The 24,817-nt window shown below is 36.5% G+C and overlaps 1 protein-coding gene across 2 annotated transcripts in view; it reads right to left on the reverse strand.

Moving 5' to 3' along the window:
- Positions 1–5,249: 5,249 nt before the first annotated feature.
- AGGF1 (angiogenic factor with G-patch and FHA domains 1) overlaps positions 5,250–24,817 on the reverse strand; it is a 32,363-nt gene continuing 12,795 nt past the window's right edge. The window contains exons 6-15 of one of the 2 annotated variants that reach the window (XR_610820.4): positions 23,807–24,137; positions 22,207–22,318; positions 21,492–21,543; positions 17,672–17,773; positions 16,349–16,514; positions 14,869–14,951; positions 10,730–10,857; positions 8,676–8,775; positions 7,587–7,708; positions 7,271–7,410 (exon numbers count right to left, since the gene is read on the reverse strand). Coding sequence is in view for 1 of the 2 variants with exons in the window: in XM_003812645.6 (XP_003812693.1) it covers positions 7,210–7,410; positions 8,676–8,775; positions 10,730–10,857; positions 14,869–14,951; positions 16,349–16,514; positions 17,672–17,773; positions 21,492–21,543; positions 22,207–22,318; positions 23,807–24,137 (1,275 nt within the window). In the remaining variant the exon portion in view is untranslated. Of the gene's footprint in view, positions 7,411–7,586; positions 7,709–8,675; positions 8,776–10,729; positions 10,858–14,868; positions 14,952–16,348; positions 16,515–17,671; positions 17,774–21,491; positions 21,544–22,206; positions 22,319–23,806; positions 24,138–24,817 lie in introns of both variants that reach the window. The other variant, XM_003812645.6, reaches the window with a different exon arrangement.

The raw sequence follows: 24,817 nt of genomic DNA on the forward strand, positions 1-24,817 counted from the left end.
TGGCCTATGCTACGTGCTTCATGGCTATTTGCTGAATTAATGTATGCTGTCGAAAGATTTTTACATATGGGGATCTGAAATCTACTTCTTCTTGGAATTCTCCCTGTAGCTCTCATGCTCCCATAGAGTACTGAGAGCCAGGGTTGCCTGGCTAGATCTCCCTATCATTCCTCCAGATGACTCCATTTCCAAAGTCATGTAGAATCCATTCCTCCTCCTTTAAGGATGATGAGAGTCACCTACAATAACTTCTGTCCTTTCTCACTATTGTCTACCGATCTCCTCCTCATTCTCCAATATTCACTTAGAAAGCCAGCTCCTGACTCAGTCTTCTTGTCCACATCTATCTCCTATTGCCTTGTGGAATGAGGATGATCCATCCACTACTTGCTAGCCTCATTCCTCATCCTACCTGACTTCCATAACCACCATCTCTACTCTGGGATTCTACTCCTACAACCATGTCCTTGGTATTGCTAGCATGGATAATAACAATGCTAATAATCACTAATATTTGGAGGCTTATTACGCACCAGACAGTGTGCTCAGTGCCACACAAACCTTATCTCATTTAATCTTCACCAAAACTTGAAACCACCTTTGCAAAAATTATGACAGTGAAAGAGATTTGACCTAACTGACTCCGTCTTGCTTCTAACCTCCACGCTGTCCTTGTTCATTCCTCGGCAAAGACCAAACTAACTTTTAGAGGAACTTAGTTTATATTTTAACTTTAAAACAAAGATGATAACAACCCTTTCTTGAAACAAACCCCCTTCTTGCTTGGGGACCAGACTGCCTTTGTAAGACTAACAAATTAGCCTCAAGATTAGAAATTATTGTTTAGGAGTTATGCAACCAGAGGCCATAAGATTTGAACCTCTCCAATTGCTCCTAGGGATAAAATCACTATTGTAAAACCTAAGATTGGTGGTTGAGATATCTTTCAGACCCTGCATTCTGATGCACCAGCTGGAGCCACCCAGACTGATAATCTGGCTCAACCAGTCCTGGCTCACCCAGGAACAGAAGACAGCAAGAAGAACCCACTTTGACCCCCTATGATTTCAACTCCGACCAAACCCATCAGTACTCCCCACTATCCTAGCCCCCATCTGCCAAATTATCCTTAAAAAAAAAACCCAGTCTCCACATTTTCAGGGAGACCAATTTGAGTAATAAAACTCATCTCCCACTTAGCCAGCTCTGCATGAATTAAACTCTTTCTCTATTGCAATTCCCCTGTCTTGATAAATCGGCTTTATCTGGGCAGCAGGCAAGGCGAACCCGATGGGCGGTTACCAACTCCATAGAAGACACTTGGGTAGAGAGGTTCAAATAAATTTTTAAAGGTCACTCAGCTTGGAAGTGGTAGAATTTTAATTTAAACTCAGGTCAGTCAGACTCTTCAGCCTGTGCTCTTAATCATCCCTGTGGGATGGAAAGAATCAAGATAGAAACCTCAGCCCTGCCACTTCTGTCACACCGGCTTTTTGACTTTGAGCAAAATAAAAACCTCTTAAGCCTCAGTTTTCTAATTCATAAAATGGTGTCCAGAATAAAGAATGTATGTTAAGGGCCTAGCACAGTGCCAGACGCAACACAAATGTGCATTCCATCCATTCCACAAACAAATGCTATTGAGGACCTCCCAAACATCCAATCCTGTGCTAGGTGCTGAAGATAGAGCAGTGAATAAGACAAAGAAGGTTCCTGCCTTCCAAGATGTGCACAGCATTTGGTGGGTGCTCAATAAATATTTGAACAAACTCTCAAAGAGGTCAACCTACACTCAAGATTTCCAGTCACCACTCTGCCTCCTTTCAATCAACCATAGTTATTCTGCTATAAAGCAATCTAATGAGGTTCCTTTCCTGCTTAAAATCCTTCAGTGGATTCCTCATTGTCTCAGAGATAAAATCCTTCATTTCTTAATTATGTAAATTTCTTAACACAATATGCGGTTTCGGCTACAGGTAAGAGGCTCGGTTTTGTTCACCCCTTCTTTGTTATGCAATCAAACCTACCTGGAAGCTTGAACTGCAAATCAGATGAATGTAGACCTATTGTAGTTAATGAGCCTGAGAACTGGAGTCACCACAGTTTGGCATCCTAAACTCTCCCCATCTCATCACACAAACATAGACTCACACAGCTGCAGCTCCTAAGGCAATGCAATGGGTTCTTTGAAAAGGTTTGAAAATCTGATTGTAGGACACAGCCCATTAGTGCATTATGAAAGCAATTTAGTGGATGCAATCAGTGATGTGGAAAACGAGTGTATTACATGAGCTTATGGCAAAGTACTGGTATACAAAATCTGTGTTACATATGCTATGAACATGCTCGTGTACTGAACTGTAATACAAATTGTATTCATATTGTAGATCATCATCAAAATAGTTTGAAAGCCATGGTTGTAGATCCTCTATGTAGCCTCAGTTCCCATGTTTCTTCAGTCACAGCTTGATAAGACTCCATCAAGCCACTTGCAGTTACCCATTGTGTGCTTCAGTGCCTATGGTTGTATAAACCAGATGTGGTGCTAGGCTCTAGGGATGCAATAGTAAGCATACCCAAGGTCCTGCTCACATGGCACTTAACAATCTAGAGAAACAGAGAAATATTACACTAACCACACTAATATGTAACTGTGAACCAAGCTAAGTGGTCTAAATGAAAGAAATGGTTTTTCAAAATACATATCAAAGGCAATTAATCTAGTCCAGGGCTTCAAAGGAGGCATCCCTGAAGATTCAATCAGCAGAGACCTAAAGACTATGTGAGAATTAACTATGTAAAATGGGGGAGGAAGAGCATTCCATACATGTAATACAATGTTAAGAGGCTCTGTGATGAGAGAAGGCAGCTGTGTTTGACAAACTGAAAAAGGGGCCAGCATGCTAGGGCCCAGAGAACAAGTAGGAAAGTGACAAAAGATGAGACCAGGAAAGCTGGCAGTAGCCAGATCCTTTGGGGTTTTATGGGCCTGGAGTTTGTTTTATGGCCTCAAAGTAATGGGAAGCCAAACAGGAGACGATGAGATGGAAGTTGTCTGCAGTGTGGAAGATGGAGGAAAGAATGCCTGCAGGAAGACCAGTTAGGAAGCCCTCAGAATAATTTTGGTGAGTGGTAACAGTGAACTGATTTAATATATTGGAAACAGACAAAGGGGAGAAAAGCTAGTGGTTGTGAAACAGAGGCTGACTCAGGCTTCTGGCTCACACAACTGGATGGATGATGTTACCAGCTGGAGAGAGTAAACTAGAAGAGACTAGGTTTGGAGATTATGGAGTTAGTCTTGGAGTTGCATTTAAAGTGACTCTGAGATGGATATGTAAGTCATAAGCTTAGAATCAATATCCTAAGACAGCCTAGAAGTCATGAGTTTATAGATGGTAAGTGAAACTGGGTATATATGTGAGAAAAATGCCTGGGTTTGAGCCATGAAGGCTTAACCACAAATTTAACCACTTCTGGGTAAATTCTTACCACAAATGTGTATATACATACACATTAACCACACACCTGTTTACTTTTTAAAAGTTCAAATATAGAAATAATAAAATGTGAAAGTTTGCTCACTCTGGGTTATCAGCAACTCAATACATACCTTTGTAATTTAAAAATAAAAATGGGATTATGCCATATATACTTTGCTACAATCTGCTTTGTGAGATATTCTTCTACACTAGGGTATACATAGTTCTATCTTATTCATTTCAATGGCCAGAAAGTATTACATAGTAGGGATGCATCACAATTTAAGCAACCCTGTAGTCCCCACTGATGGACAAGTACGTTATCTGGCAGTTACCTACCTGCCCATTCAACATCCACTGCCCCCTTCTGCTTGGTTCACTGAACCTATTTCATTCCAACGGCAACATTCTCAGCTGCAGGTGATGGTTCATGACTGGCTTAAGCCAAATGTGACCATCTTGTTACCCACTTTTATAGCATCTCTTCTATGGGTAGCCATGCTATCTGGTTCTGGCTAATGACCCTAAGAAGTCAGTTTCTGAGTAAGCTGTTGTTTTCCTAAAAAAAGAGAACTAACACTACACTCTGCTCTTTCCTCTTTCTTCTTGCTTTAGGTATGAATATGATGTCTGAAATTTCAAAAGCCATTTTGCAACTACAAGGCCATAAGCCAAAACTAAGATTAGTAAAACAGAAAAGCAGAAGAGATAGCCTGGGCCCTGAAACACACAAAAATATAAGTAACCACTGCCTCATTTTAAAGAATCAAAATGCATTTCCACTTTAAAGGCTGAAAAAGTAAAATGAAATGTTTGAATCAGAGATTCAGAGCAGAAATATGTTATGCCCTACTAAAAGAAGCACACTTACAACAAGATGGTGGGGAAAATACTTTCAACTGTTCCTGAGACTGCCTTTGAGTTTTGGGTCCACAAGTGCTTTCTTGCCCCCTGCCAAGGACATCCCTCTGTCCTGCAACTTTACAGAATGGCCTTTGTATGCAATCTCCAACGTCTCTTGCTTTCCCTTGTCTGAGATTTCTATCTTCTTTGCCTGCTCTTTAAAAATATGTCAAATTAAGAAATAATCTTTTGGACAGGCATGGTGGCTCACGCACGCCTGTAATCCCAGCACTTTGGGAGGCTGAGGCAGACAGATCACCTGAGGTCAGGAGTTGGAGTCCAGCCTGGCCAACATGGTGAAACCCCATCTCTACTAAAAATACAAACATTAGCCAGGCATGTTGGCATGCACCTGTAATCCAGCTACTTGGGAGGCTGAGGCACGAAAATCGCTTGAACCCAGGAGGTTGAGGTTGCAGTGAGCTGAGATTGCACCACTGCATTCTAGTCTGGGCAACAGAGCAAGACTCTGTCTCAAAAAAATAAATAAATAAAAATCATAAAAAATTAAAAATATTCTATGAAAAGTCAGAAGGTTTTTGATTTGCATAAACCATTACGTTCTATAAATGCAGGATAAAAATGACACATCAGAAGTAACACTTGTTTCAAAAGCAGAAAAAAGTTCCTCTTTTTGAGGATAAGGATGCTTCCTCTATTTAATACTGGAAAAAATTTCTATTTTACTCTAATGTTGAAAGTTTCTTCTGTTCTCAACTTTGCCAGCTTATGTTCTGGCAAAAATATTAGAAGTTAGATTTCTTAAAATTCAGAACTTGCAGCTCCACTTAAAATACATACTTAAACGCTACTCAGAAAATGTGTAGTGTGATTAAACAAATATTTAAAATTAGACACAAAAAATTTATGCAAAATTCAAACTGTATATAATTAACATTTATGCTTCTAAACAAATAGAAGCTCACATCTGTACTACTTTTACAATTTACAAAGTGCTTTTATATACATTTTCTCATTTGCTATTCATGACAGACACGTGAGACAAATATTCTTATTTTACAGATGGAAATAGACCCAGACATTATTCAGTACTTTAACCACTAATAGTGGAACCCTGAGACTTTAGATCTGCAAAGGGGTTTAATAATGCAAATATCACATATATTTCCATTTTAACACCATATTTAAGTTTTCCATTTTCTTAATAGAAAATGATAAAAAATGTTTTCCCCAATATAATAATACAAATGGAAAATATTATAGACAGTCATATACTAACCCAATGACCAAGATTCACCAGAAGCAAAACCTATTTGGAGGGGTCCTATATTGTTACATATATACAGGGCACCAGCACCAGAACCACATTTAGACTAATACTTTTTATTTCTAATTAAAAGAAAACAATTCAGGGCACTCCTGCAGCCTGCAAGTCTAATTGTACATACGTATGTGTCAGACTATGCAGGTGGCCAAGAAGAATGCAAAGAGATATTTTATCCAAATTTGGAGTTTAGGGCCTGATTGTCCTAGCTTAAGCCCATAGGAACCTGACAACTCGTTCATACCTCTCATCTTTAGTCATAGTTTCTCCTTCTCCATCCCCTTTTCTCTGTAACTACCCTGTGCCATTTAGACTGGAAATTCTAACAGGTAGCTTTTTCTTTCTGAATTATCTTTACTACTGTATAATTTTTATCTTCAGAATATTCCTTATTTCTACATCTTGAAGACATTTCTTTATAGTACATGGGGGAGCTAGAGCTTACATTCACTGCCAGAAAAGGGTCAGTTCCAGTGTTAATCTCCCAGCAAACACCTGAGAGAAAAACTGAACAGAAAAAGAATAGTGATAGGTGGCAGGGCAGTGACACCTGTGCCCAGAAAGCCGCACTGCAATTGTCTAATATTTGAGGCTCTCCTTTGTTATAACTCTGCCAATTTAAACTAGAAAATTCTGGCTGCTTGAAAATTCAAAGCAGATCAATACATTTAAATCACCGGTTCAAAAAATCACTCTTTTTCATGTTATAATGTTTTTATTGCAATTGAGGATGTTTTCAATAAGTATCTTGAGCTTGAGGCCCTGGCTAAGTATTCCTTTTGTACTAGAAATCAGATTTCTCTGGCACAATTCCATTGCCTGCAATGGTCTTTATCAAAACTACAAAAGCCAGCACACTATTTCAATATGTATTCAGTTGTTCATATCTAAATACCTCATTAGCTATGAAACAAACCAAATATAAATGCTGAATATAAAGTACATAGCAACAGATTCTTCACAGAAGAAAACAATGAAAGACTAATTTTCTACAATATGTTACCTGTTCATTAGTTCTTCAATAACATTACTTAGGCTATTTCAAGGATAACAAAATATATGCGCCACTACCCATGTTTTCGCAACATTTTTTACCTAGGTTCTAAAGGGAATAAATGAGGATGCATATAGTCAGATTTATTTTTATAAACTTCTGATGTTTCTTTTGTTGTGCATCTTACATGAATATATGGAGACAAGAACAGATGTACACTTAAGTCATTAGTAGTTCTATGAATTTTGCTTATATGGCTAGTTGCTTATATGGATGTTGTAAATGACAAGATAAAATAACGAAGTTTGATAAACTCATCCATGCCCTGTGAACTTTAGTCTATTTACTGCCTAAATTGGTTCAGTCACTATTTATTAGTTTTAAAAAAATGGTTTTTAAAAGCTGCAAACCATACACATTTCTGAATCAGGAAGAGGTAAACTGTGACATAGTTCTCCTGTGCTGCTGATTCTTTTGGGGAGAAAAAAATAAGTTTCCAAATTCTATTTTTAAAAAAACTAGAGTTTTTTTTCTATGATTAGCCTTCACTCTAAAGTCCCTTTTACCCAAGGCATGGTCCCTGGGTCATCTTTTTGAGGCTTAGTTTCTGGGAAGTTTTCAGTAAACCGCTCTCGTGCTTTGTCCCAGTTTTTTTTGTTCTTGTTTTGGAGAAGGTGAACATCTTCAATTGAGGATGGTTTGCCTGTCCCCAAGCCTGCATGTGTTCGCCGAAGCTGAAGCTGGATCTGTTACCAAAAGTTGAGCAGAGGACTTATTTTAGAGTCTAAACACATTGAAATCTGCTGTGTCCAACTTAGGACTCTATAATTTTTTGATTTATTAAAGATTGATGCAAAAGAAAAACCTGTCAGATGCATCAAATACATACAGGAATATATATACCTTTATACATGGAACTTACATTCGTTTTTCTATGTTGTCTTGCCTTGTCAATAAGTACAGCCTACTTTACAGAAAATAGAGTGCTCCTTAACCAGCAATCACCGAATTTCATTTAGATGCTGCAGAGTATGTCATTCCACCCTAACCAGAAATAAAGGCAATGGATACGTTTAAACCCACTGTCCTATCCTTACCTAAGTAAGTGAACAAGCAGGTTAAACATTAATAACCATAAAAAGAATTTGATTGTTTTCATAACAGGAGGGAAGCACTTCTCAATATTTTAAGAACATTCAAAGCTACCATTTACTGAGTGCCTAATGTAAGGTACAATGCTTAGGGGCTTTATCTTCAAGACAACCCTGAAAAAGAGTTCTTATCCCCATTTTTTCATAAGAAAACTAAAGTCCAAACTTGCCCAAAGCCACATAGCTAGTAAATGATAGAGCACATATTCTAACCTAGGTCTGACTACAAAATCCTTGTTCTTTCCACTGTACCTCAAAAAAAATGAGAAAGCTGGTATATACTCACACTGATCCATCTATTATTTCTTTAGGTACTAAGTTCATTATCCAGAAAGTTCTACAGTCAGGTTACTTACTAAGGTTTGTGTGAAAGATAACCCAAACCTCCTATGAACCATGGGACCATTAATTAAACCACTATGTCATTTTCCAGACATTATTCTCTATATTTCATGTTACATGCTCTGATTCTTGAACCAAACAGATTTTTCAGCTCATACACAATCCACCTGTTTGTAAACTAACACTGTGATTGTTCTTGAGTGCTCTGTACCAGGCACAGTATGACAGTTATTAAAAATGACTCTAAAACACAGAAGAACCTTTGGCTCAGGAAACAGCACTTCTTACCCTAGCTTTAATGTAGGAAAAAAAACTCAAAAAGAGGCTTTCTAAAAATATAAAACACAAAACAAAGCACATGTATATATTTGGTAATTGTCAATGCCACAAAGGCAGTAATCATGTCTCCTTTTGCTTTCTACTATATTCTTAGCACTTAAGGCAACGTTTGGCACATTAACGTACACGGTAAATGTCTGCTCTAGGAATAAATGAATAAAAGAAAATCCAAGTCTTACCGGCGTTTTCATTCCTCCACCATCCTTCCCCAGGCCCTCTCCTTTCTTCCAACCCATCTTCTCCAACATCTTCCGACCTTTGTTGCTATCAGTAATTTCACTTTAAGGAATATTAAAATGATAGTTGATTTATAAAAGATCTTTTAGGTCACATTTATGATAAATTCATGAATTAAAAGTAATTGGTACAACTACTTTAGAAAACCGCTTGGCATTACCTAACAAAGTTGAAGACACACAAATTCCACTGGTACATATCCTACTTTGAAAAGCATGTGCATGTGCACCAAAACACACATACAACAATGTTCTTCCAGCAAATCTAATAGCAACAAATCAGAAATGATCCAGATGTCTGGCAATGATTAAAATGGATAAATTGTGGTATAGTCATACAGTAGAATATTATTCAGCAATAAAAATAAACCATACCTAACAAAATAATGTGGAACACAAAGAATATAGACACAAAATAAATATTGAATTGTTCCATTTCATTAAAATTTTAAAATAAGTGAAATTAATCTATTGCTGTTAGGATGGTGATTACCTTTCGGGAGGACAGCAGGACAGTGATTAGGTGGGGCACAGGGAGAATAAGCTTCTGGGGTTACTGATAATTTCCTATTTCTTGTCCAAGAAATGTGTATTCTGCAATATGTTAATCTTATGATGTATCATTGAGCTATATAATTTGTGTAATTTTCTGTACATGTTACATATTAAAAAGTTCAAATTGAAATAAAACTTCTTAATCACTGTTTGCATTTTTGTCCTATGATTCTATACTCTGCTAATTTAAGAGTATTTTATGTTCTATCTTTTCAGTTCCACAAAATATGCTGTTAGCCCTTCAGTTAATAACCAAGCAATGTCAAACCAATGTGTGTTATTTTAAATTTGTCTTATTTAATTTGAATGCACTCTTTATACTCTCCAAGATTATATTTTAAATATTAAACTTAAAAAAAGTGTCATGTTGCTTAGTGTACCTACTTTGTAATCCTATATTTCATCAAATAAAATGTTGGTAATGGATCAAACTCCATCAACTCTAAGGTACACCATTATTTTATGCACCATTAAGAAAAAAATGTTGCCATTTGTAACCATAAAACTCTTAGAGTCAATGCAATATGATATTGAATCAAAACTTTATAATTAGTTATCAGTTCTACATGAAAAATTTAAATTTTAACTAAACTCAAAATTTATATTCTGAGGAAAAAATGCAGCTACTATTTGATTAAATGCAGAAATACGGTCATATTACAAACCTCAAAAATCACCTTTTTCATTTTTATCCAAACTACTTTGCCAAGAGAAAACTGAATCAGAGAAAAATAAATAAGAAAAATTATATTTCAGGGTCATTAAGAACAAAAGTATTTGAGTATTAAAATAATTATTAAAAAATACCAGTCCATACCAAGTTCTTACCAATCTGGGCTTCTAGATATCTAGCATATAAAAGTATATACACTCAACTGTGTGGCTAGACTGTTAACATACATATATGTGTGTTTAAGTACAGGTGCTCATGTATTTGCTCAGCAATTTTTTAGGGGATAATAGAATTCCAAGATTAGTGGAAAGTATAAATAGACTTAGTGTCTCCATTTTGTTGTTAAAGCGTTAATTTTAAGGCCACTTATTGGCCAGACGTGGTAGCTCACGCCTGTATTCCAAACACTTTGGGAGGCCAAGGTGGGTGGATCATGAGGTCAGGAGTTCAAGACCAGCCTGGCCAACAACATGTGAAACCCCGTCTCTATTAAAAACACAAAAATTAGCTGGGCATGATGGCACGCATCTGTAATCCCAGCTACTCAGGAGGCTGAGGCAGGAGAATCGCTTGAACCCGGGAGATGGAGGTTGCAGTGAGCCGAGATCACACCACTGCACTCCAGCCTGGGCGACGGAGCAAGACTCCATCTCATAAATAAACAAATAAATAGGCCACCTATCAGGATATATAGCCCTGAACATCAGACCACCCTATGAATGTTATTATGAACAAAGGATGTTTCGAGCCACCGTAATTCAAAACTTACGAATGAACAGATGCAGCAGCATCATCTCTTTGGAAAGTTCCTTCACTTCCAACCTGCTCCCTGCGTTTTCCAGCTCTATCTTTATATTTTGGATTCTTCAATGTCTTTTCATCTTCGTATTCTGTATTCTTAATAAACACAAAATATTCATTCAGGAAAAGAAAGCTGATAAATAAAACAATTTCTGTACATGTGCCTTACTTAATGAATATGATTCAATGTGGCCTCTATAAACAATGAAATAAAACAAGCTATGATATGAAGAAATTACAGGTGGCTCATGCCTATAATCCTAGCATTTTGGGAAGCTGAGGCAAGAGGATAGCTAGAGGTCAGGAGTTTGAGACCAGTGTGAGCAATATAGCAAGACCCCCATCTCTACTTGATTTATATTAAAGTTATAAAAAAAAGATATGAAGAAATTGTCATATTAGATATGCTACTTTTAGTCTATTCCCTTTAAAATGTTTATATTTCAAGTTATGCCACAACATACATATACATAAGAAGATGATATGGTGAAAATAACAGTATATTCTGACTTAATGCTGTGTTCTCATCTTGTCATATGAACTACTAGTATTCAAAGAAAAATACAGAATCCCTGGGGTTTGGGGGGAAAAAAATCTATCTCCCCTTTTCTCTAAGGAACTAAAAGTTCCAAGGGACCTATAGTAGTTTGACACTGTTTCGTGGAAGGGAGAAATGTAGAGACTTTTAAAAAACCCATTTACCCTGGCAACAATAGTTTTTTGCTTCAATAAAGCTCCATTTAAGTGACTAATTAGTCACTTAACAAACATTCCCTAGAAAAAGAGTATGTCAAGCTCCATGCTAGGTAATGGAATGCCAGAGGGAAGACATGCATAACCTTTGGCCTGTTGCAGTACGAGTGGTTCAATAAAGGTATACACAAGGTGTGGTGGTGGCACAAAGAAGGGGTAGTCAATTCAGCATTCATAGAAGCCTTCCCTTTCCCTTTGTTATAACTTGCTGATCTTTATATAAAAAGTATGATACTCATCCAGAGAGATGCTAGGGACTGGAGAGCAACTCAAGGAAGGTACGACAGAAGCTTTTAATTAATTTTGCTTTTAAAAAGAGAAGAAAAATATAGAACTATCTATCCTAGTAAGTTTTTCCTCCAGAAGACAATAAAGAAATTGAGCTAAAATTTTTGGCAAAATAATTTTATTCTCTCCTTAAATGTCTTCTATTTTCCCCCCAAATTGGCCTATCTTGCTTTTTTCTATGATTTCTCTACCTAAGTAAAACAGCAACAACAACGAAAGATACAATTTGACAGAAAAAATGTTATTTTGGCAGCAACTTCTTTTTCCACATCTTCTTGAAGTATAAAAATTTAGCACAAATATACTTAAGACCTAGATTCTATATCTAGCTCTACAATTTAATAGCTGGGCTACTAAGCTTTAGTTTCTCAAAAGTAAACTAGAAATATTAATTAATTGCCTTCCTGGTCTATTTACAGGATTAAGTGGTAACTTTTTTAAAAAACAACTTTATTGAGGTATGATTAATATAAATAAATCATACATACCTAGTGTACAATGAGATGCTTTTGAGATTTATGGACCTATGAAACTATCACCATAAGCAAGATAATAAACATATCCATCTCTCCCAAAAGTGTCCTTGTCTCTCTTTGTAATCCAACTCTCCAGACCTTCCCTGTGTAGCATTCCTCGCTTCTGTCTAAGCAATCACTCATCTTCCTTCTGTCACAATACATTAGTTTGCTTTCCTAGAAGTTTACATAAATGGTGCAGAACAGTTCTTCCCACTTTCTTGTTTGTAGTTCTCAACACCAACCAGAATGTGCTGGGAATGCAACATCCTGAGGTAAGGAGGGATTGGCTAAAACAGTCCAGGCTCTGTTCCAGTCCCCACCTGGAAACAGGATGTCCTTCAACATTTTAGCCCAGTGCGTCAAATGACCCTGAGGTACATAACCCAAGGTGGGATGCTTTCCAGGGTCGCTCAACTGCTGTGCAAGTAGGGCACACACAGTTGAGACTCCATTCACCCAGAAGGCAGCTTTCTGAGCTTTGGGGGTTGGTTTCCCAATAAATCCTAGGCTTCTGTCATCTCTTGCTCACTATTTGTAAGTAGTAAGTTTGCTTCATGTAACTTGTATGAGAGTGTGTTCTGTCTCACAGACCTCAGACAAGTTGGAAACCAGTGAATAGTGAAATTCTTCCACAAGTGGAAGCACATACACGTGTTTTATTTGGCTTCACTCAACATAACTATTTTGAGATTCACCCAGGTTGTGGCCTATATTACTAGTTCCTGCTTTTTTATTGCTAAGTAGTATTTTCACCATACAGATAACACCATAGTTTGCTTATCCATATATGACGGACATTTGAGTTTTTCTCAGTTTTTGGTTATTCAAAAAAAATGCAATGAACATTTGTTTACTGGTCTTTTTATGCACATATGGTTGCATTTATCTTGGGTAAATATCTCAGAGTAGAATGGCTAACTTGTAAAATAGGTGTATGTTTAACTTTTTAAGAAACTACCAAAGCAACCGTACCATTTTACATTCCCACCAGCAGTGTATGAGATTTCTAGTTCCTCCACAACCCTTCCAATACCTGTTATAGTCAGTTTTGAAAATTTTTGGCATTCTAATAGATGTGTAGTGGTATCTCATTGTGGTTTTAATTTGCATTTCCTTAAAGACTGATGATACTGAACATTTTTTCAGATGTTTATTTGCCATCAGCATATCTTCTTTGGTGAAGCATCTATTCAAATCTTTGGCCCATTTTTTAACTGAGTTGTTTTCTTATTATTAAGTTTTGAAAGTTTTTTGTATATTCTAGATATGGAAGTCTTTGACCAGATACATGATTTGCAAATATTTTCTCCAGCTGTGGCTTGTCTTTTCATTCTCTTAATAGTGTCTTTAGAAAAACATTAATTTTTAATTTTGAAGAAATACAGATTATCAATTTGTTCTTAAGGATTGTGCTTTTGGTGTTAGAATCTTTGCCTTTAAAAAAAAGTTTCTAGAAGTTTTAAAGTTTTAGGTTTTACTTTTATATCTATGATCCACTTTTGGATCATTTTTATAGATGGTTCAAGGTACAGATCAACATTCTTTTTGTCTGTGTTTTTTTTTTTGGTAAGGCCATCCAATTATTCTACCACCATTTGTTGTAAAAGACCACTCTTGGCCGGGCACAGTGGCTCGCACCTGTAATCCCAGCACTTTGGGAGGCGAAGGTGGGCAGATCACCTGAGGTCAGGAGTTCAAGACCAGCCTGGCCAATGCTGTGAACCTCGTCTCTACTAAAAATACAAAAATTAGCCGGGCGTGGTGGCGGGCACCTGCAATCACAGCTGCTTGTCAGGCTGAGGCAGGAGAATCACTTGAACCCAGGAGACAGAGGTAGCAGTGAGCTGAGATTGTGCCACTGCACTCCAGCCTGGGTGACAGAGTAAGACTCTGTCTCAAAAAAAAAAAAAAAAAAGACCACTCTTTCTCCACCAAACTGCCATCACACCTTTATCAAAAATTAATTGTCCACACATATACATGGATCTACTTCTGGACTATTATTTTGTTCCATCCATTTATCTTTATGCCAATATGATACTACCTTAATCACTGTAGTTTAATTATAATAAGTCTTTACATCAGGTCATATTAGTTCTCCAACTATGTTGTTCAATCAATGGCATCATTTTGTAGAGATAAGATCTCGCTATATTGCCCAGGCTGGAGTGCAGAGCCTATTCATAAGTGTGATCACAGCTCACTGCAGCCTTGAACTCCTGATCTAAAGCGATCTTCTTGCCTCAGCCTCCCAAGTACCAGGGACTACAAACTACAGACACTATCATGTCTAGTTATGTCAAGGCATCTTAATGCAAGTTTTCTGAAAACCAGAAATGTATATTCCAATGTAGGCTATTATCATTTTTCTACTCCAACTTCGATAGTTTTTAGGTTATGAATGAATACCAGAACAGTAAACTAATACAAATCACGAAATCATACTACACAACTATTTATATATAAAATGTACTGAGCATATTTAAAGACTTTTTACTCAAAACCCGATATACAGCTTAACAAATGAAATAATATTCAACATCCTCACCTGTAAACCATATTTTACTCGTATTTTCTTTAATTCTTTTCTTCTTTCCAACTCTTTTTCCTCCTTACTTAGTGTTGGACCAACTGAAAGAAAAAAAGTTTGGTTAAAAAAAAGCCACTAAATCTGATTTTGTACAAAATTAAAACTAATGTTATTTAATTAATAAAAAACTAATATAACCCATTGGTAACCCATTCCAATTAACCAGAAGTTGAAATAAACATTAATATAAAGGATATTGGGTTGTGATGATGTCCTTTCAGCATTTTGGTAACTAAACCTACTTGAGAAGTAAAGCAAAAACTACAGATAATAGGAATCTTATAGTATAGCTACCAAAATGAACAATGAACATCTCGATTTTTCAATATGATTATTGTAATAGAATCTCAAATGCAGAAATATTAAGTAAATTTTGCAAAGGAACATAGCCATATGCAAAATAAAAGCCAGAGAAACCAAAATTCATGTTATTGTGTAATGCAACATATTCATTTTCAAATTAGTATCAGAAAACAAAAAATAAACAATGAACATGCATACTTGGCATTTAGGGGGAAAATTTATGTCAAAAAAGATGACCTCTTACTAGTTCAAAGCATCTATTTAAATTTTAAGAGCTTTAGATGGCTGGGCTGAAAGCACAACAGTAATATCCTACAGTGCTATTATAATAAAAAATAATGGTACATAGACAATATACAGCACGAGTTATCAATAGGACAGAAAACGTATCAATCAATAACCCTTCATGCCTTGGCTTATTATTTCCTACGTTAATATTATATGACAGAGTTCAACTGTGGATGACTTTTTTTTACATCGATACATACATGTCAAAAGGAAACCAATCTTTATTAAATTATTACTTTAAGTCATAATTACTTTTTAAATTATTTTAATTGATAAAAATTGTATATATGGTATACAACATGATTTTTTATGTAGGCATACACTGTTAACTGGCTAAATCAACCTCATTAACATATCCATTACTACTTCGTGTACTTATCATTTTTTGCGTATGGTAAGAACACTTAAAATCTACTCTCTTACCAATTTTCAATTACAACTGCTCTTAAGTACATTTGACTACCACTACAGTCTGCCTCAAAAGCCTACTAAACTGGATTAGCAGAAAGAGAGCTAATCAACCTCTTTCCTGGTCAGAAAGCAGACCAATGCTACATATCATGAAGCTAAATTATTACACAGAAAAATCAACTACAATTATAATCTATCAGCCTAGGTCTCAACTTCCAAATATATGTTATTTCTTAGTCTCATTTGGTAATATTTACGAAATATATCTCAATCTATTAGATCAACTGGATACAAGACTGATAGCTTTGTATAAATATCTCTCAATGCAGTATCGTATCAATTAGACATGTAGCCAGTAGCTGACTGATATTTTTTAGAACATTTAGGTAATGAAAGAGAAATGTTATCACAGCCACATTTAATCTGTTTCACATACCAAAAGATTCATCTTTCTTATCAAGGCGAAGGTGGGCTCTAACCTGCCCTGGTTCACAGCCATCACAGGTATCACTGCCAGGATGAATGTGAAAGGATAAGACAGTTTCTCCAATTTTGACTTCATCTCCATGCTCAAGTATGTAAGGGTCACATTTAGTTTTCGGCTAGAGGGGAAACATTTTACAAAACAGAAATCAAAACAATCACTTATGGTTACCTTACATCTATTGTAAGTAATGTCTGATTATAATTTTTAAAATATATTTAAAATAGCTATAAATGAAATAGACACATACACATACACACATGCACACACTTCCCCAACTTAATGACCCATAAAAAAAGTACTACTAGTGGAGATGAAGATAGCTGAACTGAGCAACTTGTCAAACCCACCAGTCTCCCTATCCAATCAGAAATATCCAATTCTAGACTTCAATCTATTACCAAAACATATAATCATCACAATAAAAAAAGATGAAATGTTAAGAGAATGGGATAAATGCATCACATCTCCCTTTTCTTCTCTCTTGATAACTCAGTTTTATTTCCATTTTTACTCTTACAGACTAAGAATAAGGCCTCCCGCCTTCCTATATTTTTTCTTTTTTTGAGACAGTCTCACTCTGTAGCCCAAGCTGGAGTGCAATGGTGTGATCTCGGCTCACTGCAACCTCCACCTCCCCGGTGCAAACGATTCTCCTGCCTCAGCATCCCAAGTAGCTGGGATAACAGGCACACACCACCACGCCCAGCTAATTTTTGTATTTTTAGTAGAGATGAGGTTTCACCATGGTGGCCAGGCTGGTCTTGAACTCCTAACCTCAGATGATCCATTGGCCTCGGGCTCCGAAAGTGCTGGGATTACAGGCGTGAGAACCATCGCGCCCAGCCCCTATATTTTCTTATTTATGCCAAATACTTTGCTACATGCTGAGGATGTTAAGTGTTAACTGAATAGACATAACTTTTGCCTTTAATACAGTTTTCAATTTAGTAACATTTCCATTAAGACAATAAAAAAAGGGACGACCTTCAAAGTTGCTATTGAGACATTTACACACTTATTCCGAATAGCTTTACAATGGAGTCATAACTGAAAATAAGGCATAGATACATAATTAGAAGTCAAAACTCAACAGCCAAGTAAGTACCCACTGATTATACACTTTTTTCAGCCTTTCTGGAAATTCCTTCCCAAGTAACACATTTGGGCTTAACTCTACTCTGAACCAAATGATAAAGATTATGCCCTTCAGAAATAAAAAAAAATCAGTTTAAAAATAATGTGCAGGTAACAAATTAACACATATACACTCACCTGAAGAATCTGTTTTCCATTAACAATTGTGCCATTTTGACTGCCTTGATCCACAAGGACATAACTTTGTAAGTCATGGTCAAAATAAATTTCTGCATGAAACTTAGAAAGTGAAATCAAGCAATTATTAATTATTACACTTTTCAAAACTATGGACAATTTCTGTATGATATGATGATGTTAACTTGAGCCTTTGATAATTTAAATTTTATTATACTTAATACTTTTTTAGAAACACAAACTATTATATGCTTCTGGTAGAAACAGAGGCTATGAAGAAAATGTCATCTATAACTCTACCTTTAATTACCATGAAAAATTTAGAATATGTCCTATCTCTTCTCCTTTGGTACTAGAGATTATAATTTGAAAAATTTTGACCTAATGTAAGTATTTGTACATATCATTAAAAACTTTTTTTTTTTTGGTCCATATCATCAAAAACTTTTTTTTTTGAGACAGGGTCTCACTCTGTTACCCAGGCTACAGTGCAGTGGTGTGATCACGGCTTCCTGCAGCCTTGACCTCCTGGGCTCAAGCGATCCTCCCACCTCAGCTTCCTGAGTAGCTGGGACCACAGGCGTGTGCCACCATACCTGGTTAATTTTTGTAATTTTTGTTGAGACAGGGTTTCACCCATGTTGCCCAGGCTGGTCTCGAACTCCTGAGCTCAAGTGATCCTCCTGCCTCAGCCTCCCAAAGTGCTGGGATTACAAGCATGAGCCACCACACCTGGCCAAAAATTCTTAATACAAAATGTGATTTGAAACACTCAAGGCCAACTTCTCAGAGAAGTTTCCAAGATGTTCAATAGTTAGGACTAATCTTTCCCTCCTTGTTCCATAACACTCTATCTATTCCTCTTATTTTGCTTCTTTAACATTAAGTCATGAGGTTCATCCAGTTGTTATACACAGTTATAGAGTTGTCGTTCATTCATTTTGCTGAATGGTAATCCATTGTGTGGATATACCACAATCTATCCACCCATCCTTCTGAAAACAGACATTCAGGGTTTTTTTCCAAGGTTTTACTATCTTTAAAAATATTACTATAAACCTTCTTGTACCTGCAATCTATTTGTGTACAAAATGCAAATGTTTCTCTGGAATACAACACACTTAGGAATGGAATTGCTAAATCATAATATAAGCAAATCTTCAACTTTACTACGTAACTGTTTTCCAAAGTGGTTGTATCAATTCATATTCCCACCAGCAGTCTGTGAGAATTCTTGCTGCTCTATGTATACTAAACCAAAACTTGATGTTGCCAAAATTTTTAATTTTTGCTAGCCTAAGAGGTGTGAAATTGCCTTATCATTGTGATTTTAACTTGCATTTCCTGGATTACTACCAAAACTCTTTTTTTTTTTTTTTTTTGAGATGGAATCTCGCTCTGTCGCCCAGGCTGGAGTGCAGTGGCATGATCTCGGCTCACTGCAACCTCCACCTCCCAGGTTCATGCCATTCTCCTGCCTCAGCCTCCCGAGTAGCTGGGACTACAGGTGCCCGCCACCACACCCGGCTAATTTTTTGTATTTTTAGTAGAGATGGGGTTTCACCATGTTAGCCAGGATGGTCTCGATCTTCTGACCTCGTGATCTGCCCACCTTAGCCTCCCAAAGTGCTGAGATTACAAGCATAAGCCACCGCGCCCAACCCCCCAAACTCTTAATATTTATTAGCCATTTGGGTTTCCTCTTCTGTAAATTTTCTTTTTATGTCCTTTGTACACTTTTTTCCAACTGGATTGTTTAGAATAAGTCTTTCTGTACTGCCAAACCCTATTCCAAAAAGCTGTTCTAAATTACATTCCCAATAGGAGTGATATTTAATACATGATGAATGAAAATTCACACCTTGGCTTCATCTGTATTTCTTAGATTACTAGAAAGACTAAATGGTTTTTCATATATTAACCATGATATTTCCTTTACTGTGAACTGCCTGATGTATCTTTTGCTCATTTATCTACTGGTGTCACAGTGGAGTTTGAAAACATAAATTTGCGTGAACTTTTCAAAAATAAATAATGTATATTGTGTCATATTTGTTGTGCCTGTCTGAGTCTGCCTTCTAAATTGGTTTCTTAACATATAAAGAGCAAGATCATTTTGTCCTTTGTAATTTTTACCATTTTTTAAACTCAGAAAGTCTTCTATCTAGTGGTCAAATACTTGTTTTTTCCCCTAACATTAAGCTTCTTTTTTAAAAGTTTTTCATCTATTTGGATACATGTTATATGTGCTATCAAACTGACTTCACCAACAAATTATCCACCCCACTAGCGGATGTTAGTTTAAACGAAAGAAAAAACAGAAATGCCACCAGAAGCCTGGTGTGGTGGTGTGTGCCTATAGTGCTAGCTACTCAGGAAACTGAGGCAGGAGGATCACTTAAGCCCAGGAGGTGTCAGGGGCTGTGGTGCGTGCCACTGCATTCCAGCCTGGGCAACACAGTTAAGACCCTGTCTCTATATAAAAAAAAAAAAAAAAGAAAGAAAGAAAAAGAAAAAGCCACCATAGAACTATCTATGGTTTAGACTGGAGGTGGGGAAGGATCTCAGATCTCTTTGCTATTTAAGTTACAGATTAGGTGTTGTTTTATTTTTTTGGAGGCAGGAGACTCAAGGTCATAGTAAAAAAGTAAAAAAGCAACATAATCTGCTTAGAATTAAAATTAAGAGGACTTTTTCCTCTTTCTGAATGAGTCCCCAGAAAGTGAAAGTAAATGGACTTTCAAATTAAAAATGAGAAATTATATTCCAAAAAGACAAACATCACATAAAATCTACTTTAGGTCCACATTACAGTCCATTAAATAAAAGCAAAATGGGAACAATGGAAGGTCAAAAAAAGAGAAAAGCAAAACAGGAAAAAAGATAACAACCATAAGAGAGGAGAGAAAACACAGAAAACATAGTACAGGAAAGAGAAATATAAAGAGCCTCAGCCAGACGTGGTGGCTCACGCCTGTAATCCCAACACTTTGGGAGGCAGAGGCAAGTGGATCACTTGAGCCCAGGAGTTTGAGACCAGCCTAGCGAACACCCAGGTGAAACTGCATCTCTATGAAATACATAAAGATTAGCTGGGCATGGTAGAGTATGCCTGTAGTCCCAGCTACCTGCGGGGCTGAGGCGGGAGGACTGCTTGAACCCGGGAAGTTGAGGCTGCAGTGAGTCGTGATCACATCACTGTACTCCAGCCTGGGTAAGAGAGTGAAATCCTATCTCAAAAAAAAAAAAAAAAAAAGTAAAAATATATAAAGAATCTCAGTAGCTAAACCTTTAGTTGTTTTCTACTTATAACTTGAGTTGCAATTCTGTTCTATTTGTTTTGAAAACTCAATTGTTCTTTTTCCTGAAACCATTAGAGGCTCAATTAGGAGAAGTTTTAAACAAGAACCCTGAGTGGTATAGGATATATTCTTGGGTTGTAAAATCCTCCGGCTCAAAGTAACCACCTACTAAAGTAGCCAGAAGCCAGGTAAGATTCATTTTTTAAAGGTCATAAAATGTAGCCTATTTATTTCACTCAATAAATATTCATTAAATGGGTACTACTTTAAGACTTCATATGCTTTCTACTCTTGTCCAGATTCTTAAAAATAAACATAATTTTATTTATTCAAATTGTGATAAAGAATTTTTATTTTCTCAAGCACTGGAATAAACAGATTTGCACTGCCTTTATTACCATTACTACACTGCATGTTAACCTTCCTATTAAATGAGAAAAATCCCTAAGCTTTCTACTGTAATAATAATATAAAAAATTACATCTAGGGGACTATATTTGATAAATCAAAGAGCTTACCTTACTGACACCAACTTCAGGGATTCGGAGAGTATGTTCCATATCCTTTTCTCTGCAGAGTTAAGCAAAGTGTCTTTAATAATTTTTGAAGCATATTATATAAAGTGACATGGAAAGAATTTTAAAAAACAGATAATGTTAAAATACATGTCTATCAACAGTAAATCTGCTGGTTATGGATTATCCAGTTTCCTTACTGCTACTCTAGATTTCCTGTGCTTTCACACAGTGATTATTTACTCATGTCTTCTTTCCCCCCAGACTGTGCTTCCTTTGGGTAGACATTTTGCATTAGTCCTCTTTGTATCCACAGCACATAGAATAATGCTTAACATAATGGCCAGGCGTGGCGGCTTATGTGCCTGTAATCCTAGCACTTTGGGAGCCTGAGGTGGGTGGATCACTTGAGGAGTTCGAGACCAGTCTGGCCAACATGGTGAAACCCCCGTCTCTACTAAAAACACAAAAATCAGCTGGGCATGGTGGTGCACGCCTGTAATCCCAGCTACTCAGGAGGCTGAGGCAGGAGAACTGCTTGAACCCAGGAGGCGGAGGTTGCAATGAGCCGAGATCGTGCCACTGCACTCCAGCCTGGACAACAGAGCACAACTCTGTCTCAAAAACAAAAAACAAACAAACAAACAAAAATACATGCTCTTAATAAAGCCTTTCTGAAATAACTGAAAGAATGATATAATAATATTAACCATTTTACCTTCCAATTGTAGCAGAGTTTACAGCAGTAATGATAAAGAGTGATCCTATCTGCAACACAGGTGATCTAATGACAATTACTCTAATACATGGGGGCCAAATTTTGTCTTCATCTGCCAAGGAAAGAAGTGAGTAAATATTAATTTAACTACTATGAAAAAGAACTTCATAGGGATAACTAGGAGGCATCCATAAAATAAAAATGTGTTGGTCAAAAATCTTAATTCTGACTAAAACAGACTTCTTAAATTCTGCTGTATAATACATAGCAATGGGTAAGGCTTAACACTGTTATTAAAGTGATCCACATAAAGGTTGCTGCATATTTAGCATCTATCACAGTTATCAAATAATCAACTCTTTCTTTTTCAAGGTTTCAGAATCTGAAAAAATCCCAAATATTTTTATATTATTTTAAGTTATAAAAATTGAGTCCATTAAAAAAAAAAAAGGCCAGGCACAGTGGCCCACACCTATAATCCCAGCACTTTGGGAGGCCGAGGCAGACGGATCACCTGAGGTCAGGAGTTCAAGACCACCCTGGCCAACATGGTCAAACCCTGTCTCTACTAAAAATACAAAAATTAGCTGGGCGTGCGTGGTGACATGCGCCTGTAGTCCCAGCAATTTGGGAGGCTGAGGCAAGAGAATCACTTGAACCCAGGAGGCGGAGGTTACAGTAAGCCGAGATTGCACCACTGCACTCCAGCCTGGGCAATAGAGCAAGGCTCTGTCTCAAAAAAAAAAAAAAAAAAAGCAAGAGAAATGCCATTGAGAACCAAAGAACAAAATAAGCTCATATACTATACAGTTGGCCCTCGGTATCTGTGGGGGATTAGTTCCAAGATCCCTCCTCATATGCCAAAATCTATGGATGTTCAAGTCCTTATATAAATTGTATCGTATTTGCATATAACTTATGTGCATCCTTCTGCATAACTTAAATCATCTCTAGATTACTTATACCTAATACAATGTAAATGCTATATAAATAGTTACACCGTATTTAGGGGATAATAACAAGAAAAAAAGTGTGTACATGTTCAGTACAGATGTAGCTATCCATTTTTTTCCCTGAATATTTTTGATCTGAGGTTGCTTGAATCCACTAAAGTAGAACCCATGGATACAGAAGGCCAACTGTAATATGAAATCCCGTGTTTTAAAAGTATGTCTTTATATATTCAAGTAAAAAAAAATTAGATTTACCATAATATCCATGTAGCTGAATTCATAATGTATACTTTTTAAAGACAACTTGTTTTTCTCTCTCAATTACAAAAGTAGACTACAAATATCTAACCCACTAAAACAGCTTTAATCTATATTTTAAGATTAGAATCCAGGTAACCTGGCTTTGTATTCTACTGACTATGCCATTCAATACAATGAAACCTTCTGAAGGTCTAAGTATTAGTCATTTATTCACATCCTACTCTCTAAGAATAACCAAGTGGCAACCCACAACATTTTCAATAACATCATTAAAATAATGTTTACTTTCTGGCAGATATACTACAACTCACTAACATTTTTAATGGTTTTGCTCTTTTATAGTTACCAGACTGGGCTATTTACTTAAATAATGATTATTTACTCACCTTCATCCTCACTATCTTCTGCAGTTACGTTGCCTTCACTGGTAATGTCTTCGTCAAAACTATCCTCAGTCTGAGAATCTGTAATTTCACCTTCCTCTGGTTCACTATCAGTCTCCATGATTTTCTCATCTTTAAATGATGTTGAATTAGAGATGTTTTCATGAAGAGGAGACTCTATAGTATTTCCACTAGTTGGAACAGTGACTTTGGGGGGACTATTTTTGTGATGAATGCCTATTTTGGCCTTCTTTTTCATATTTGCGAAATTTTCTTCCGCATTGCAGCTTGTATGTTCAACACTGAAGGCTTTTTGATCCTCTGAGTTCAAATCCTGGAGAAGGGTGGGTAGATACGAGGGAACAGGGGAGAATACTCTTAAACATCACTATCTTATAACATTACATCAAGTTTCAACGAATTCGTGAAGATATATGTCAGTAAAATAACAATGGTTACAATCTGTTCCCCCTCTCCTTCTCACATTTCCTTCCTTGGTTAATGATATTACCATCTTCTTATTATCCAAATTAAAAATCCTATAGTTATCTCTGAGATCCCCTTAACCATATATAAAATTATGAAGTGCTACAGACTTTTCTCAAAATATATCCAAATCTGTCTCTCTATTCTCAATGTCTTAACATTCCTAGTTCAGGCCCTCATCACATACTGCCTGGACTATGGGATAGCCTAGACCAATGGTGTCCAATAAAAATGTAACACAAACCATATTTGTACTTTTACATTTTCTAGTAGCCACATTTAAAAAGTAAAATTATTAATGAGATAGTTTACATAGTCTGCAACATCCAGAGTGTATTTTACACTTAACAGCACATTTGAGTTTGGATTAGCAAAACTTCAAGTGCGCAACAGCCACATGGAGCTCCTTGCTACCTTACTGGACAGTGCAGGCCTAAAGAATACCTATTCTAAATTTTCTTTTTAAACTGGTAATCAATAAGCTAGTCAACACAAATAAAATACAGAATTAGCTTTACTTATGACATG

This window comes from Pan paniscus, chromosome 4 (genome assembly GCF_029289425.2).
Source record: "Pan paniscus chromosome 4, NHGRI_mPanPan1-v2.0_pri, whole genome shotgun sequence".
Classification (NCBI taxonomy): Eukaryota; Metazoa; Chordata; class Mammalia; order Primates; family Hominidae; genus Pan; species Pan paniscus.